Source organism: Corticium candelabrum, chromosome 5 (genome assembly GCF_963422355.1).
Source record: "Corticium candelabrum chromosome 5, ooCorCand1.1, whole genome shotgun sequence".
NCBI lineage: Eukaryota > Metazoa > Porifera > Homoscleromorpha > Homosclerophorida > Plakinidae > Corticium > Corticium candelabrum.
Window position 1 is genome coordinate 3,962,222 of NC_085089.1, and position 15,531 is coordinate 3,977,752.

Here is a 15,531-nt window from a genome sequence, read left to right on the forward strand (position 1 = left end):
TTTGATATGATGCAGACTAGCCATTTCATTGACCCAGTCAACAATCACGTGCCTGCGAGGATGTCGATCAAAACCAAAGTCATTCCTGCTAGACATCATTATTCCTCTTGCTGCAGCTGAGGCTTGTCTCACTTAGAAGAGTTGTAGCAAATAGTTGACAGTTTAGTTGGTTGGACTATAGCATCTAGTTGTTGATATAGTTGTCTGTTGTCTGTCATATGTACGTAGTATAATTGAATTACATTACGAGTTTTAATTATTAGTATGTGTCGTTATGCCCCTCCATGATGGGCAAGTGGGGTCTTTATCCCCATCTGGGCTCCGACCAACCCGGCAGGTGAGCCCAGCAGCGATCAATGACTAGCCAATTCAATATAGATTGCAGGCATTACAGTGATCTCGAACTTGAAACAGCATGCCTGGTAAATATCAATGACTTCCAGGAAATTGCTGAACGTCATCATCAATGGACCGTTCGCCAGACTACAGAAACTCCCCAACGACTGAAACAAGGCATAGTCTCGTGGACAAAGCTAGAGAAACATAAGAAAGAAAGACAGACAAGTTTCATAATTTACTTTCGTCACTGGGATTTGAATCCCCAAACCATGGAGTGGTAGCCATTTGTCGCTAACCACAAAGCCATGTTATTATATTGTTGTGCTCAACCAGATCAGTCTGGTTCGTAAGTCTCTTATAAGCACTGGAGGCAAACCCGCCTCAGAGTTGCTTAGACCATCATGGCTGTCTAGACAGAAGACATGACTTTATGTAGGATATGACTGAATCCAAGAAGCACTGTTTCTGTAAGTGCTGTGGGCTGTGATGACCTGGAATAATGTCCAGCCACTGCGCAATACTTGTGTGCATTCTGCCTAATGCTCCCAACACCACTGGAACAACTAGTGTTCAACACTACCACATGCGGCTTACCTCTACCCGCAAGTTACCGTATTTCGTCAACTTTTCAGCCTGTTTCCTGGTGATGTTGCCATCAGCAAGACAGCTGATATCAATAACAAGACAAGTGTTTGTCTTCTTATTTCTGAAACAGATGTCAAGACGATCGGCACAGCTTTTTCTAGCAGTAGAGATGGCTGTATCCCCCATCATCGCGATGTCGCGGAATGAGATGGAAAGGCAGACGTATTTCTCTATTAGAAATTCAATTTAGTGAAGTTCTATTGTATTTTTATATTTTAAGGATATTACAATAGTTGCTATTGTAGTGTTTGTAGTCTTGTGCTACACTACTCAGGTTCAATGGTTCTAAGTGCAAGGGCAAAGGATTGACATAACAATTTTACTGTTACACATACTGGTGCTTTATTAATTAAATCTTGTTTAGACCAGTTCAAGAATATTTCTGTTTCCATTCACCAAGCTAAAAAGCTAGAGTCAGTCGGCTAAAAAGTTTTTGGCCATTAAATGAAGTTCATACTCCTTCAAGCCTCTTTGGTTGTCTCTTAGGCTAAGGCTCTTCTAACTTAATTAGGCATGTCTGTTAGCTTTGTCCTTAGTATGTTGTGTGTCCATCCAGTGGCATGGTCACATGCAAGTAGTTCATGTTAGCATCTCTGCTTGTAATGATGCCAATTGTTCTTTGTTAGTTGAGATGCTTCTTCACAGGTCTGAAAACATGCTGCTAGAGAGCAAACAGTTATAGAAATCTGGTACATCAGCAGTATCCTGGCAATCTCCTGGAGAGGCACGCTTGTCACGTGTATGCATGCCTTGCAAGTCAACTTACACACATCACAGAAAACAGCCTTTACTAGTACTGCTAAGTCCCCTTAGCTTTGTGAAGTCTCCACTAAATACTTTTAAGTCTGTTTCAATGTGACCACGACTTGAAGGCATGTATGTGTCATCGTAAGTAGATATATAGAAAGGAAACAGAAATATTTTGGGCTGGTCTTAGGTGTTCGGTGAAAAGCAGAAATGAGCAAACTATTGTTGTGTTCAGGTACCTCTGGAAAGTCCAGGATGGATTTTAGACATTGTCTTTCGAGTTCCGAAATTGGTTCATACCAGTCAAGAATCATCTTTTGTGATTGCTGAAGTTGGAACATCTGAAAATGGTTGTTATTGATAGCAGTCATGATGGTTTAATATGTAACTTTTCACGTAATGTTTTCAAATAGGAGCTGTGTTGGTGCTTCAGAAGCAAAAAGATATTGAAGTGTTTAAGTTGCATTACAAGAAGTTATACAATGGATCACGTTATGTATGTATGTATGTCTTGTTCGATTGCATTCTGAAACTATCTTGCTTGTGTAAGGAAGGACAGTTGCATGCATGCATGCACACGTGTCCACAGCACTACACGTCGTCATATCACATGGATAGATAGTTAGGTAGATGGATAAATGGATTATGCTTATTCAGGAAAGACTAATGATAGAATTAATTTAGAGACATTGGGACAAAAGATACATGTGCACTAGGCTAACACTTAAGAGTCAAAATTGAATTAGAATGATACGGTTATCTGTGCAACGTGGTTGTTAACAAGTATAAAATTTGTTTATGTTGCATGCAGTGTTTTAATTTTTCATGATGGTTACATTGCAGTTTTGTAACTTGACTGAGAGCCTTCTTGACCGTATATGTCGAATGAAATGAGCTGGCTGCTGTCGATTTGTGATCTAACTTTTGACAGAGTGCACAATAATGTGACAGCTTCTTTTGCCATTAGTTCAAAGTGTTTTTGTATGAGAGGCATCGTATTGCCTAAGGCTGTTTCTTTCTGCAGTCATCTCTTGCACATCTTTGGTTTTCTTTGCGTTCTCTCTTGTTTTGCCATGAAACCAGATTCTCTAGCTGAATATTGAATGGAACCAATACCCTGTACAAGTGCATGATATGTCCAGGTCGGTTGTGGAACCAGGTGATGTGTCAAAGATTACGTTGTCTGGGTGATCATCAGTGTTTTTGATATCAGTTGTTGGGTTATATGTGGTGGACTTCCAGTTCAGAAAGACAATCTGACCAGCAAGAGACAATAGAGTGGACCAGGATTATATGGCTTCTAGGAAGCCAATACTTCTTGCACCTCCCGCGTTTGTAAGGATTCTAAGAAGCTAATACTGCTTGCACGAGTGGTCCAGCTTTTTCCCCGTCTATTTTTTATTGGTTCACCCCTATCTTCCATCCATGAGTCTAAAGTATGTATATATCTTGTCTATCTAGTATCTTTCCTCGTTGAGGGTGCGCACACCCACTCGGTGCCCTTGACTTGGAAGCTCGTATTGAATGCCCTATTAGACAAATGTAGTCTATAGTGTATAGCAAGCGATGATATCTTTGAGAATTCTTCCCGCTGTTCAAGCGATGCGTTATCGTGGTTTATTTCTTGCCGCTCTTCCTATCCATTTTCAACGACGGTTAGGAATCTGGAGGTTTGAAATGCATCCCAATGGAAGAGCTTGCATCGTCAACCAACGTGTCCTCTATCCGAGTGTGATGATGATTAGAGCTGCTGTGTGGGGTCATAGTGTTATCGTACATTTGACGAGGGAGCTCGGTGCCACCAACATCCAAGAAGCTATGTGTTCTGCAGCTGAGAATGGTCATCTTGAAATCGTGCATCAATGCCGGCAATGGGGTGTCACTGATTACGATACAGCCATGTATTGGGCAGCCAGAGGTGGTCACCTCGAGATCGTGCGTCAATACAGGCAATAGGGTGCCACTTATTACGATACTGCCATGTATTGGGCGGCCAGGGGTGGTCACCTTGAGATAGTGCGTCAATGCAGCAATGGGGTGCCATCGATTACGATACAGCCATGTATTGGGCGGCCAGAGGCGGTCATCTCGAGATCGTATGTCAATGCCAGCCATGAGGTGTCACCGATTACGATATAGCCATGTATTGGACGGCCAGGGGTGGTCATCTCAAGATCGTGCAACAATGCTGGCAATGGGGTGCAACCGATTACGAAACGGCAATGTATTGGGCTGCCAGGGTAGGTAACCTCGATCGTGCGTCAATGCTGGCAATGGAGTGCCCTTCATTCCGATTAAGCAGCAGACTCGCTGCCACATAGATCATCCCACTATACACAGTTATAAGAGCGCAAAAATTGTTTTGCAACCATGATTTTGCAACTCGCCTTCTCATGTTTTGGCTACTAATATTGCTGCGTCTTCTACCGGTGCGTTGTAGATAGTCCAACATGCCTTGTGGTAGCGAAATTGCATCCTATTTATTAGGCAATCTATGTAATCTATAATATATACAATGATGGTACTACCTTTTTGAATTCTTAATGCTGCTCAAGCGGTGCGTTATGACTTTTTGCCGATTTTCCTGTTTGTGTGTTTAATGCATCCCAATGGGAAAGATCACCTTGCAGACCAGTATATTCTTTCTCCTAATAAAGTCATGACCATGGCTGCCACTTGCGGCCATACCGCTATGGTGCACCTAGCTCTACAACTTGGCACCACTCACGTCCAAGAGGCTATGAACATGGCTGCATACGTCGGTCATGTACAAGTTGTGCGATTGTGTCACAATTATGATAAGGTCAATCTCGACGAAGTCATGGTATGGGCTGCAGATGGTGGTCACGAGGAAGTCGTCCATTTATGTCAAGATTTGGGAGCGACCAATCTCAACTCGGCTAAGTTATGTGCTGTAAGTGGCGGTCAAGAAAAGATCATATGTCTGTGTTGTGATTGAGGTGTCACCAATTTCGATCAATCCATGGTCTGGACAGCAACGGTGGTCATGAAAATATAATACGACTATGTCACGAATGGGGAGCCACTGACATTGACAAGGCTATGGTGTGTGCTGCATGCAAGAGTCACAAATTCATAGTTCGCCTGTGTCGTGATTGTGGTGCCCATGAGATTGATTGGGCTATGGCATATGCCGCACAAGAAGGTCGTGAATCTACTGTGGGACTATGTCGTAATTTAGGAGTCATCGATGTCAACCGGGCTATGGTGAGTGCTGCATGCAATGGTCACGAATCAATACTGCGCTTGTGTCGTGATTGGGGTGGTGTAGACTTCAACACTGCCATGGCTCACGCTGCCAGCTACAGTCACGTTAGGATCATGATTCTATGCCATAGATTGAGCGCAACCGACCTGAAATGGGCCATGGCATGTACTGAAAGGGGGGTCACGAAGAAGTCGTGCAATTGTGTTACATCTGGGCCGTTATCGATATGGATTGAGCAGACTTACTCACATCATCACCGTCAATCCTATAGAAAGAAATTCTTTGGAATATGTTTTGGTTCAGCGGATGTTGGTTCGGGATGTGGTATCCAACCCAGTATACACCAAGGTTTGTCGTACGGCTTCTCTTCGATCTCCTCCTGCTTGGGTGACATTTCCTCCACATTCGGAAATCTCAGAACACACAATGCTGAGTCGAGCGCCTCATTACCGATTCTGTCATGCTTGTGTATTTGTATGAGGTATTTCAACATTTTTGGTGTCAGAACGCGCAATGCATAGTTGAGTGCCGTACCACCGATATGCTCCTGGTTGTGTAGTTGTAAGAGGTATGTGAGCTTCTTGGCGGGTGGATTCAAAACACGCAATGCATTATTGAGCGCCGCTGCACTAGTATGACTTTGTTGGTACAAATGTAAGACGAACTCAAATACCTCCATGGCTATATAAACGGTTACATAAAAATGTTGTGCTCTATTAGAAAGTAAAAACTTATAGAGATAGAATGTTGTGTACGTGCAAAGCAGATGATTGGTATGGCATCGACACCTGCTGCGAACCTCGAAAGATTATCCAATGTCCTCATTGTAGGACTACTATCCACTACGACGACAAGTGTTGGTATTGTGCCCTCCATCCTCCTCCAAAATTGGAATGGATCGCTCCAATACCTAAAAATGTGAGTGTGGTGCGAAATGTAAAAAGGTGTGCGAATGGGAATATGAATGCGTGGGATGTGGTAGCATGTGGTTACTTACATCCACGACGTAGAACTCTCGAAAGAGGGGCAAACACCCACTACCTCCAAAGATCTAAATACTACATCAAACACCACCTCAAAAAGGAACAATTGGAAAGCTTCGATCTCATTGAAGGTGACAAGAGGACGGTTGTGATGAGAATTCGACACATAGAGACAATATGGTATAGGTTCCACCAAAGAAAACTCATCACATTAGCTTTTATTCTATCCAAGATATTCACGCGAAAATGGCTTCCAGAGCAAGCCCAACAATGTGCCCCTACCGCCCAAAAGACTCTGATCATGTACGAGCAACTATGGAACACTATCGAAGATCTTATCCAAGGGTGGTAATGTCATCTACAGACACCCAACTGTTGAATGCATCAGCATATCCTTTCCATTTGACCAATGCTCAGCGACCCTTTTTAGTATCACCTTGATACGAAACACGTCTTGGGATGTCTTTTGTAACTTTTGTTTGTAGAAGGAGCCCTCTATAGTCTCTCCATTCCAGTCTTTGATCTTGTAGGTCACCGGGTTGGTGTTCTGTATTTTGGCGACCTCGAACACTTCTTCGGTCCAATTGGGTGTGTATCCCTTTTCAAAGGTCGTCTTTTCAGAAATTCGAACATGATCGCACTTTAAATTTTGAGCGCTTTACAAATACTTCTTCTCCATACAGATGATTCCAAACGAGTGGTTCGTTTTTTCTGGCTTTTTTGGGGGTCATTTGTATCGATCAGTGCTAGGAGGTATTGTATTGCTTTGACAGGGTATCCAAAATTTGATATATTTATAGGTGTTGTTGGCCGAGAAGTACTTCCACATCCTCGTTTTAGAGTTTGATTAAATCGTTCTATCACTACCACTTTACTCTTGTTGTAGGTCAAATACCTGTGAATATTGGTTTCCTTTAACCAGCGATCCATTTTCTTATTATAAAACTCAACCACCACGATCTACCCACAAGTTCCTAGGGCTACGTATCGTTGATCGTATCAAAAGCTTCTCTGATGGTTTTACCCATTTTATCGTGTAGAGGAATCGACCACATGTACATGCTAAACTCTTCGATGACATTGAGAAGATACTTGACCCCATCGTTGTATTTTGAGAAAGACTGCATATCGACCAAATCTGCAGACCACGTATCATCCACACCACCCACGATCACACGTCTGGTCGGAAATCGATGTTTGATGGGTTTATGGAGTTCCTCTGCGAGTTGGTCTGTCCACACTACTTTTTTACCTCTACTGACAGTGCCATGCAACCTCATGCCTGTGCCAGTAGTGCCAGCCAACCTCAATTCAGCACCGCTCGTTGGTCTAGCACCCCCTCCAAATGCTTTACTCATAGTAGATAGGAGAGGACCCGCTACATTGCTTATGAGAGGTGCTGCTAGACCATCGAGCAACGCTCCCTCAAGCGGACCAAACCCTCCTTGCTTGTATGACGGCGACACTTACGCTTCTTTCCTGCGCTGGCTCTACCAGATGTGGCATCCGGTACACTGAAATTGAGCAGGTTTTTGATAAATTCCAGAAACCCACTCTTTTTGGCTTCATTCTTGGATATGAATCTGGACTTCTTGGCTCCACATACAGGACATACAGATTTTAAGGTTTGCCAACCTAGTAATTAAGCCTGTCCTGTTGTTCTTGGTCATCATGGTGGTCGGATTTGCTTCTGTAGTTTTTCTTTTACACCTCACACAGTATGACGACATGATACTCTATATTCATCTTCATAAGAATCCTACTTAAAACCTCCTACTCAGTATTGGTTTTCCAATGACAGTACTTGATTGAAATCGAGAAGAATGTTGCACATAGGACGGCCATGCCAACGGTGGGCTATGGAGTAGATATTACAGTAACCACACAGGATTCTATTGATACCGTATAGCATACTGGAATTATACAAGCTGCCTTTACCCGTCTTCTTCATATACTGATAGACCACACTTGGAGGCCGCGTACCAAAACTATCAAAATATTCTACATCTCGCCCCTTTCTTTGTAGATGACCACTCAATGGGTACCATCACCATCGAAGTAATCTTCCAGGTTGATAATGAGACACTCGTCTTCTTTGTGGTTGGTGGGTATGGTATCTTTGCTATAGGTTCCTCTATAGTTGGCGCTACCGTGCTTTCTCAGTCTTGTTGATCTTGATATTAGTCAGCGGCTTCCAAGGGGCTTCTTTCTTCGACTCTTTTTTAACTGCACCAAACCCAAACAGTTTGCGTATGAGTGGGCACTAGACTACCGAGCAATGTTCCCGCCACCACACCCAACCCACCCTGCTTTGTACGACGACGTCTAGCTTTCCACTACCAGCGATGGCTTTCTGTATTCCACCCGATGCTGCGGCAAGACGTAGAGTTCCGAGTACGTTTGAGGCGTGTCTGATGATATGCGGCATTATTTTACCAACGATGGCACCGATGTCTCCACCATTTTTTGCTATCTGTGACTTGGATAATTTCAACTCAATATTCTGACAATCAGTTTTTGCTTTGGTGATCTTGTTGTATTGCGTCCTGGTGATATTTAGGAAATCATCTACCGAAAGGTGAGAGTGAGACAATTGCAGGGCATAGCCCACATGTTTTTGATGAGCATTTTGTAGCGCTTCCTTCTGACTATCCGTCAGAGTGAATCCGTACTTGATGTAACTCATGTCTCTATGTATAAGGTTACATTAAATGATCACATTGATCTTTCCACTCGTCGCTTCGTATGTCATGTATTGATCACTCAAGACCACACAGTAGACATGATAACCCCATCCTTGGGCCGCACTCAGCTGCCATCACACTTCGATGTCGGACTTACCCATCCTCATCTTGTCCAGTCAAAGTCAACAAGTACTAATAATCAATAAATTTGTAAGTAAAATGGTTCATAAATTGCCACAATCCTCTATTTCGTAAGTGCATGGACATGCAGTGAGCTTCTGTCAACATTCGGTCCAATTTCGGATAGGTGCTTGCCGATGTATCTACTTCATTCTTGATATGTTACTGATTTCTTGGCCAATTTGTCGACTGGACAGCTACCCTGAGCCGTTTCTAAGTTAGTCAATTCTTTGTAATTTACAAATTAGATAGCTTACAAAGTGTATTGATTTACAATATAAACTTCTGATTAAACTTGAGTGTAAAGACAAAACTAGTATTTGTGTGTGTGCACATGTGTGTATTTGTTTGTTTGTTTGTGTGTGTGTGTGTGTGTGTGTGTGTGTGTGTGTGTGTGTGTGTGTGTGTGTGTGTGTGTGTGTGTGTGTGTGTGTGTGTGTGTGTGTGTGTGTGTGTGTGTGTGTGTGTGTGTGTGTGTGTGTGTGTGTGTGTGTGTGTGTGTGTGTGTGTGTGTGTGTGTGTGTGTGTGTGTGTGTGTGTGTGTGTGTGTGTGTGTGTGTGTGTGTGTGTGTGTGTGTGTGTGTGTGTGTGTGTGTGTGTGTGTGTGTGTGTGTGTGTGTGTGTGTGTGTGTGTGTGTGTGTGTGTGTGTGTGTGTGTGTGTGTGTGTGTGTGTGTGTGTGTGTGTGTGTGTGTGTGTGTGTGTGTGTGTGTGTGTGTGTGTGTGTGTGTGTGTGTGTGTGTGTGTGTGTGTGTGTGTGTGTGTGTGTGTGTGTGTGTGTGTGTGTGTGTGTGTGTGTGTGTGTGTGTGTGTGTGTGTGTGTGTGTGTGTGTGTGTGTGTGTGTGTGTGTGTGTGTGTGTGTGTGTGTGTGTGTGTGTGTGTGTGTGTGTGTGTGTGTGTGTGTGTGTGTGTGTGTGTGTGTGTGTGTGTGTGTGTGTGTGTGTGTGTGTGTGTGTGTGTGTGTGTGTGTGTGTGTGTGTGTGTGTGTGTGTGTGTGTGTGTGTGTGTGTGTGTGTGTGTGTGTGTGTGTGTGTGTGTGTGTGTGTGTGTGTGTGTGTGTGTGTGTGTGTGTGTGTGTGTGTGTGTGTGTGTGTGTGTGTGTGTGTGTGTGTGTGTGTGTGTGTGTGTGTGTGTGTGTGTGTGTGTGTGTGTGTGTGTGTGTGTGTGTGTGTGTGTGTGTGTGTGTGTGTGTGTGTGTGTGTGTGTGTGTGTGTGTGTGTGTGTGTGTGTGTGTGTGTGTGTGTGTGTGTGTGTGTGTGTGTGTGTGTGTGTGTGTGTGTGTGTGTGTGTGTGTGTGTGTGTGTGTGTGTGTGTGTGTGTGTGTGTGTGTGTGTGTGTGTGTGTGTGTGTGTGTGTGTGTGTGTGTGTGTGTGTGTGTGTGTGTGTGTGTGTGTGTGTGTGTGTGTGTGTGTGTGTGTGTGTGTGTGTGTGTGTGTGTGTGTGTGTGTGTGTGTGTGTGTGTGTGTGTGTGTGTGTGTGTGTGTGTGTGTGTGTGTGTGTGTGTGTGTGTGTGTGTGTGTGTGTGTGTGTGTGTGTGTGTGTGTGTGTGTGTGTGTGTGTGTGTGTGTGTGTGTGTGTGTGTGTGTGTGTGTGTGTGTGTGTGTGTGTGTGTGTGTGTGTGTGTGTGTGTGTGTGTGTGTGTGTGTGTGTGTGTGTGTGTGTGTGTGTGTGTGTGTGTGTGTGTGTGTGTGTGTGTGTGTGTGTGTGTGTGTGTGTGTGTGTGTGTGTGTGTGTGTGTGTGTGTGTGTGTGTGTGTGTGTGTGTGTGTGTGTGTGTGTGTGTGTGTGTGTGTGTGTGTGTGTGTGTGTGTGTGTGTGTGTGTGTGTGTGTGTGTGTGTGTGTGTGTGTGTGTGTGTGTGTGTGTGTGTGTGTGTGTGTGTGTGTGTGTGTGTGTGTGTGTGTGTGTGTGTGTGTGTGTGTGTGTGTGTGTGTGTGTGTGTGTGTGTGTGTGTGTGTGTGTGTGTGTGTGTGTGTGTGTGTGTGTGTGTGTGTGTGTGTGTGTGTGTGTGTGTGTGTGTGTGTGTGTGTGTGTGTGTGTGTGTGTGTGTGTGTGTGTGTGTGTGTGTGTGTGTGTGTGTGTGTGTGTGTGTGTGTGTGTGTGTGTGTGTGTGTGTGTGTGTGTGTGTGTGTGTGTGTGTGTGTGTGTGTGTGTGTGTGTGTGTGTGTGTGTGTGTGTGTGTGTGTGTGTGTGTGTGTGTGTGTGTGTGTGTGTGTGTGTGTGTGTGTGTGTGTGTGTGTGTGTGTGTGTGTGTGTGTGTGTGTGTGTGTGTGTGTGTGTGTGTGTGTGTGTGTGTGTGTGTGTGTGTGTGTGTGTGTGTGTGTGTGTGTGTGTGTGTGTGTGTGTGTGTGTGTGTGTGTGTGTGTGTGTGTGTGTGTGTGTGTGTGTGTGTGTGTGTGTGTGTGTGTGTGTGTGTGTGTGTGTGTGTGTGTGTGTGTGTGTGTGTGTGTGTGTGTGTGTGTGTGTGTGTGTGTGTGTGTGTGTGTGTGTGTGTGTGTGTGTGTGTGTGTGTGTGTGTGTGTGTGTGTGTGTGTGTGTGTGTGTGTGTGTGTGTGTGTGTGTGTGTGTGTGTGTGTGTGTGTGTGTGTGTGTGTGTGTGTGTGTGTGTGTGTGTGTGTGTGTGTGTGTGTGTGTGTGTGTGTGTGTGTGTGTGTGTGTGTGTGTGTGTGTGTGTGTGTGTGTGTGTGTGTGTGTGTGTGTGTGTGTGTGTGTGTGTGTGTGTGTGTGTGTGTGTGTGTGTGTGTGTGTGTGTGTGTGTGTGTGTGTGTGTGTGTGTGTGTGTGTGTGTGTGTGTGTGTGTGTGTGTGTGTGTGTGTGTGTGTGTGTGTGTGTGTGTGTGTGTGTGTGTGTGTGTGTGTGTGTGTGTGTGTGTGTGTGTGTGTGTGTGTGTGTGTGTGTGTGTGTGTGTGTGTGTGTGTGTGTGTGTGTGTGTGTGTGTGTGTGTGTGTGTGTGTGTGTGTGTGTGTGTGTGTGTGTGTGTGTGTGTGTGTGTGTGTGTGTGTGTGTGTGTGTGTGTGTGTGTGTGTGTGTGTGTGTGTGTGTGTGTGTGTGTGTGTGTGTGTGTGTGTGTGTGTGTGTGTGTGTGTGTGTGTGTGTGTGTGTGTGTGTGTGTGTGTGTGTGTGTGTGTGTGTGTGTGTGTGTGTGTGTGTGTGTGTGTGTGTGTGTGTGTGTGTGTGTGTGTGTGTGTGTGTGTGTGTGTTTGTACATAAAGGAATGGATTGGTGTTGTACTAATTGAACATCTTTACTAATTGAACAGGACGTTGCTCAGTCACGTGACATCTCAACAGATTTTCTTCAGTGGACACGACTCACATTAGTTGTGTATGAAGACGCTGTCTTATTTCTAAACGAGACAATGTTTGATCGAGTTATAGGAGAGTGGAATCAAACTTTACCTCTGACGACTATTGGTGCTTTGTGGTCAAGGAATATTTTTAATGTTAATGATCTTCAGTTGAAACAATTTCAAGTGTTCTCAATGTCACCATCTTTCTGGATACTTTATAAAGGTTTCACTGTAGTGATTTGTTAATCTGTCGTAATTACACCTAAGTGTGAAATATGTGTAGATTGTGAACACATTAATATCAGTCTGTATTGTGTTCAGTGCAGGAACACTCTCAAAATTAGTGATTGTGGTAAAGTGACTGAGCATTAACTTTGTTTATAGTTTGATAGATTTCTTTTGCATGTTAGTATATTCGACTGTTACAAGTACATCATTATCACAAGACATCGATAATTACTCTACAAGTAACTACCCTACACAGTCTCAATCGGATGGACATTCATCTGGGTCAGGAGTGAGACCACTTGCTAGCTCAAGCACTTCAACTTCTAGTTCATGGACTTTTTCTATGACACCTTCAAGAGCAACGTTTTCTCCGAAGATTTCTGGTCGAGGCGTGTCAACATACTCATCTGTTGAAAGACCAACAGTCAATTCCATTGGAGCCATGTCAGAAGCAACAGATACAGTTGTATCTTCTGATGTATCTACTGAACTAGCATCCAGTTCTAAATTGATTGGACCAATTTCTTACACTGTGACACATCTAGCAGTGGGAAGCGTGGAGTTTCACAGTACTCAGGTTACTGACATGAAAGATAATTCTGTCAATTTGAATACAGACCCTGCATTGTCTGTTGGGATTGGAGTTAGTATGGGTGCTGCAGCTGTGTGCCTTTTGCTGCTTACAGTAGTTGTGCTGGTGTATTGTGTTTGGTCACGACAGAGAAAGGAAAGGTTGTTCAGCCCAACCTCACCACGTCAGGAATGGGGTACAGCATTTTTGCGTAGAGTGATAGTTAGTAATTACATGTCAACCTCATATGCATGGTGTGATGTAGGAAGCTATGGTGATTGGCTGTATAGACCAACATATTCAGAACCATCCTCAAGCAATGAAGTTGCAGTTGGCTACTTGCAACCTGTTTCATCAGTTCGGCCATCGCAAGGGCGACCATTTCAAGTTCATTCAGCAGATGACGGTGACTATGAGTATGCTTATGCTTATCTAGGACAAGAAGTCGGCATATCTACAGGAAGTGCTTCTCAGAATAGTAGAACAAGTGATCATCAACGAGGCGAAAGTGTGATAATAGAAAATTTATATGCTACAGTCACCAAGTACAAGAAACACAAGACAGCTGCAGTCACAGAGATATTAGATGCTGTTTCAACTCATACTAATGAAGAAGTAAATGGTGTAGACCTGGAGGAAATAGATCATCAGTCTGCTTATTCAAATGCTGAAGAATCCTACCCAGCTCACCAACCTAGCAATGTTGTATTTACTATTTGTTGTTTCATATATGTTTTAGTTAGCTATAGCATTATTGCTTTGTCTAGATTTATCGAATTTTGGATTCGGCTGCTGAATATGAAAGTCATTTAAAGAATGAAGACAACTACTGGAGCCCAGCTAACAGTGAGCAAGATCTGTATGCTCAACTAGGTACTGACACTTTTCTAAAAATTGATGAAGAGAGTGTAAGACTAGAAGAGACAATAGGGTCAGGGTAAGTTCTTGTTGTGTTGAATAGTCACTGTTTTGCGACTCTTGATTTGCTGCAGGGAGTTTGGCATCGTAAGCCGTGCGTTATGGTATCAGAACAGTAACGTGGTTACTGTTGCTGTAAAGACATTAAAGTCAAGGAAAGAGGATGATCGTGTTCGATTCTTTCAGGAAGCAGCTATTGTTGGCCAGTTTTACCATCAAAATGTTGTTGCATTACATGGAATCATCCTGCCCACTTCTGTGATAACAGAAGATGTAATAAGCAACATCTATAGTGTTGGAATTGAGTATATATACCTATGAGTATATCTATTATTTTACTGCAGCATCACATTGTTTTTGAGTATATGTCTAATGGTGCTTTAAAGGACTATCTTGTGACATTGAAACTTCTGTATGATGTGATTAACTAATATTCAAGTTTAACCAAAAATGAGTGTGTATTGTGATGGTTTATAGTGAACCTGGAAATGAGGCATTATTGGACTTGCCAAAGCGGTTTCTGATGATGATGCGAGACATTGCTTCTGGCATGGCATACTTGGCTAAGAAAAGTTTTGTTCACAGGGTAATTGTTGTTTAATTTGAATGGAAATGAAAGTAAAGCAATAGTACATTACTGTAGGACCTGGCTGCTCGTAATATAATGTTGGATCACACTTTCACATGCAAGGTCGGTTGTATTGTTTTTGTTATTAATTGTTTTATTGTTTGCTTGTTTATTAGATTGCTGATTTTTTATTAGATTGCTGATTTTGGACTCTCTCGAGATCTTGCAAATGACTACTATGTAGTGAAACGTGGTGGAAAAATACCTGTGCGTTGGACAGCTCCAGAAGTTAGAAATTAACGAGAGTTTGAATTGTGGTATGAGTAGATATATACTTGTTATAGGCCATAAAGCATCGTAAGTACTCATCTTCGAGTGATATTTGGAGTTATGGTATTGTGGCTTATGAGATCTGGTCACTTGGCGAACGACCGTATGGGAGTTGGAGTAATCAAATGGTAAATTGTTTATGCTGTGCTAATTGTAATAGTTATACTTACTTAGTGTGTAAATGTCATTAGTATTTTCAGTCTGTAAATTTTATGTTTGATAAATAGGGGTTCTGCCTTTAACATAATTTTGGCAACACTTGCATGTTATGAGCACCTGTCCGTGTTAGAAGAAGAAATTTGGGAAATTGTCATTGCATGGTTACATGCAGTGTATCTGAATTCAATTTTTGAACGTAGACTCTGTGTGTACAACTGAACCATGTACACACTTTATTATGAGCTCAAAATCATTGAATACAATGGCAATGAAAATTTATATTTTGTATCCTCAATGTCCCATCTTGTGTATAGTAGAATAAAACAAACTGACGTTTCAGCTGCGATTCTGTAGTCTTCTTCAGAGTCACTAATTCAAACTATAAAGTACAAAGATATTATGTTAATGTTTAACAAACAATTTATAGCATCTTGCATATGGTGTCACAGTTGCTTGCTGCTTCTCTGGAATTTCAAGGTTACAAGCAAGTAATTTCCAGCAATCGTGTTCTCGAAATACATGTTTGAATGAGCTGACTCACTCATTCTGTTTCTTTCTGTCTGGCAAACCAGGTAAAGTCATTGCCCTATGGCTTACAGGTTCACTATATAGTCACTGCTCTTTTAAAAACAAACGGGATTTGACCTATTGCAGTAGGTCACG

The 15,531-nt window shown here is 43.0% G+C and overlaps 1 protein-coding gene across 1 annotated transcript; it reads left to right on the forward strand.

The window, feature by feature from the left end:
• The first annotated feature begins 1,970 nt into the window (after positions 1–1,970).
• Positions 1,971–14,936, forward strand: LOC134179565 (uncharacterized). Its single transcript, XM_062646502.1, has 14 exons — positions 1,971–2,081; positions 2,145–2,227; positions 12,065–12,317; positions 12,378–12,446; positions 12,505–13,089; positions 13,159–13,595; positions 13,661–13,830; positions 13,886–14,084; positions 14,156–14,223; positions 14,289–14,397; positions 14,455–14,502; positions 14,575–14,667; positions 14,724–14,837; positions 14,901–14,936. The coding sequence occupies exons 3-14, from the start codon at positions 12,164–12,166 to the stop codon at positions 14,934–14,936; spliced, it is 2,082 nt and encodes a 693-aa protein (XP_062502486.1). The 5' UTR covers positions 1,971–2,081; positions 2,145–2,227; positions 12,065–12,163.
• Positions 14,937–15,531: the final 595 nt, after the last annotated feature.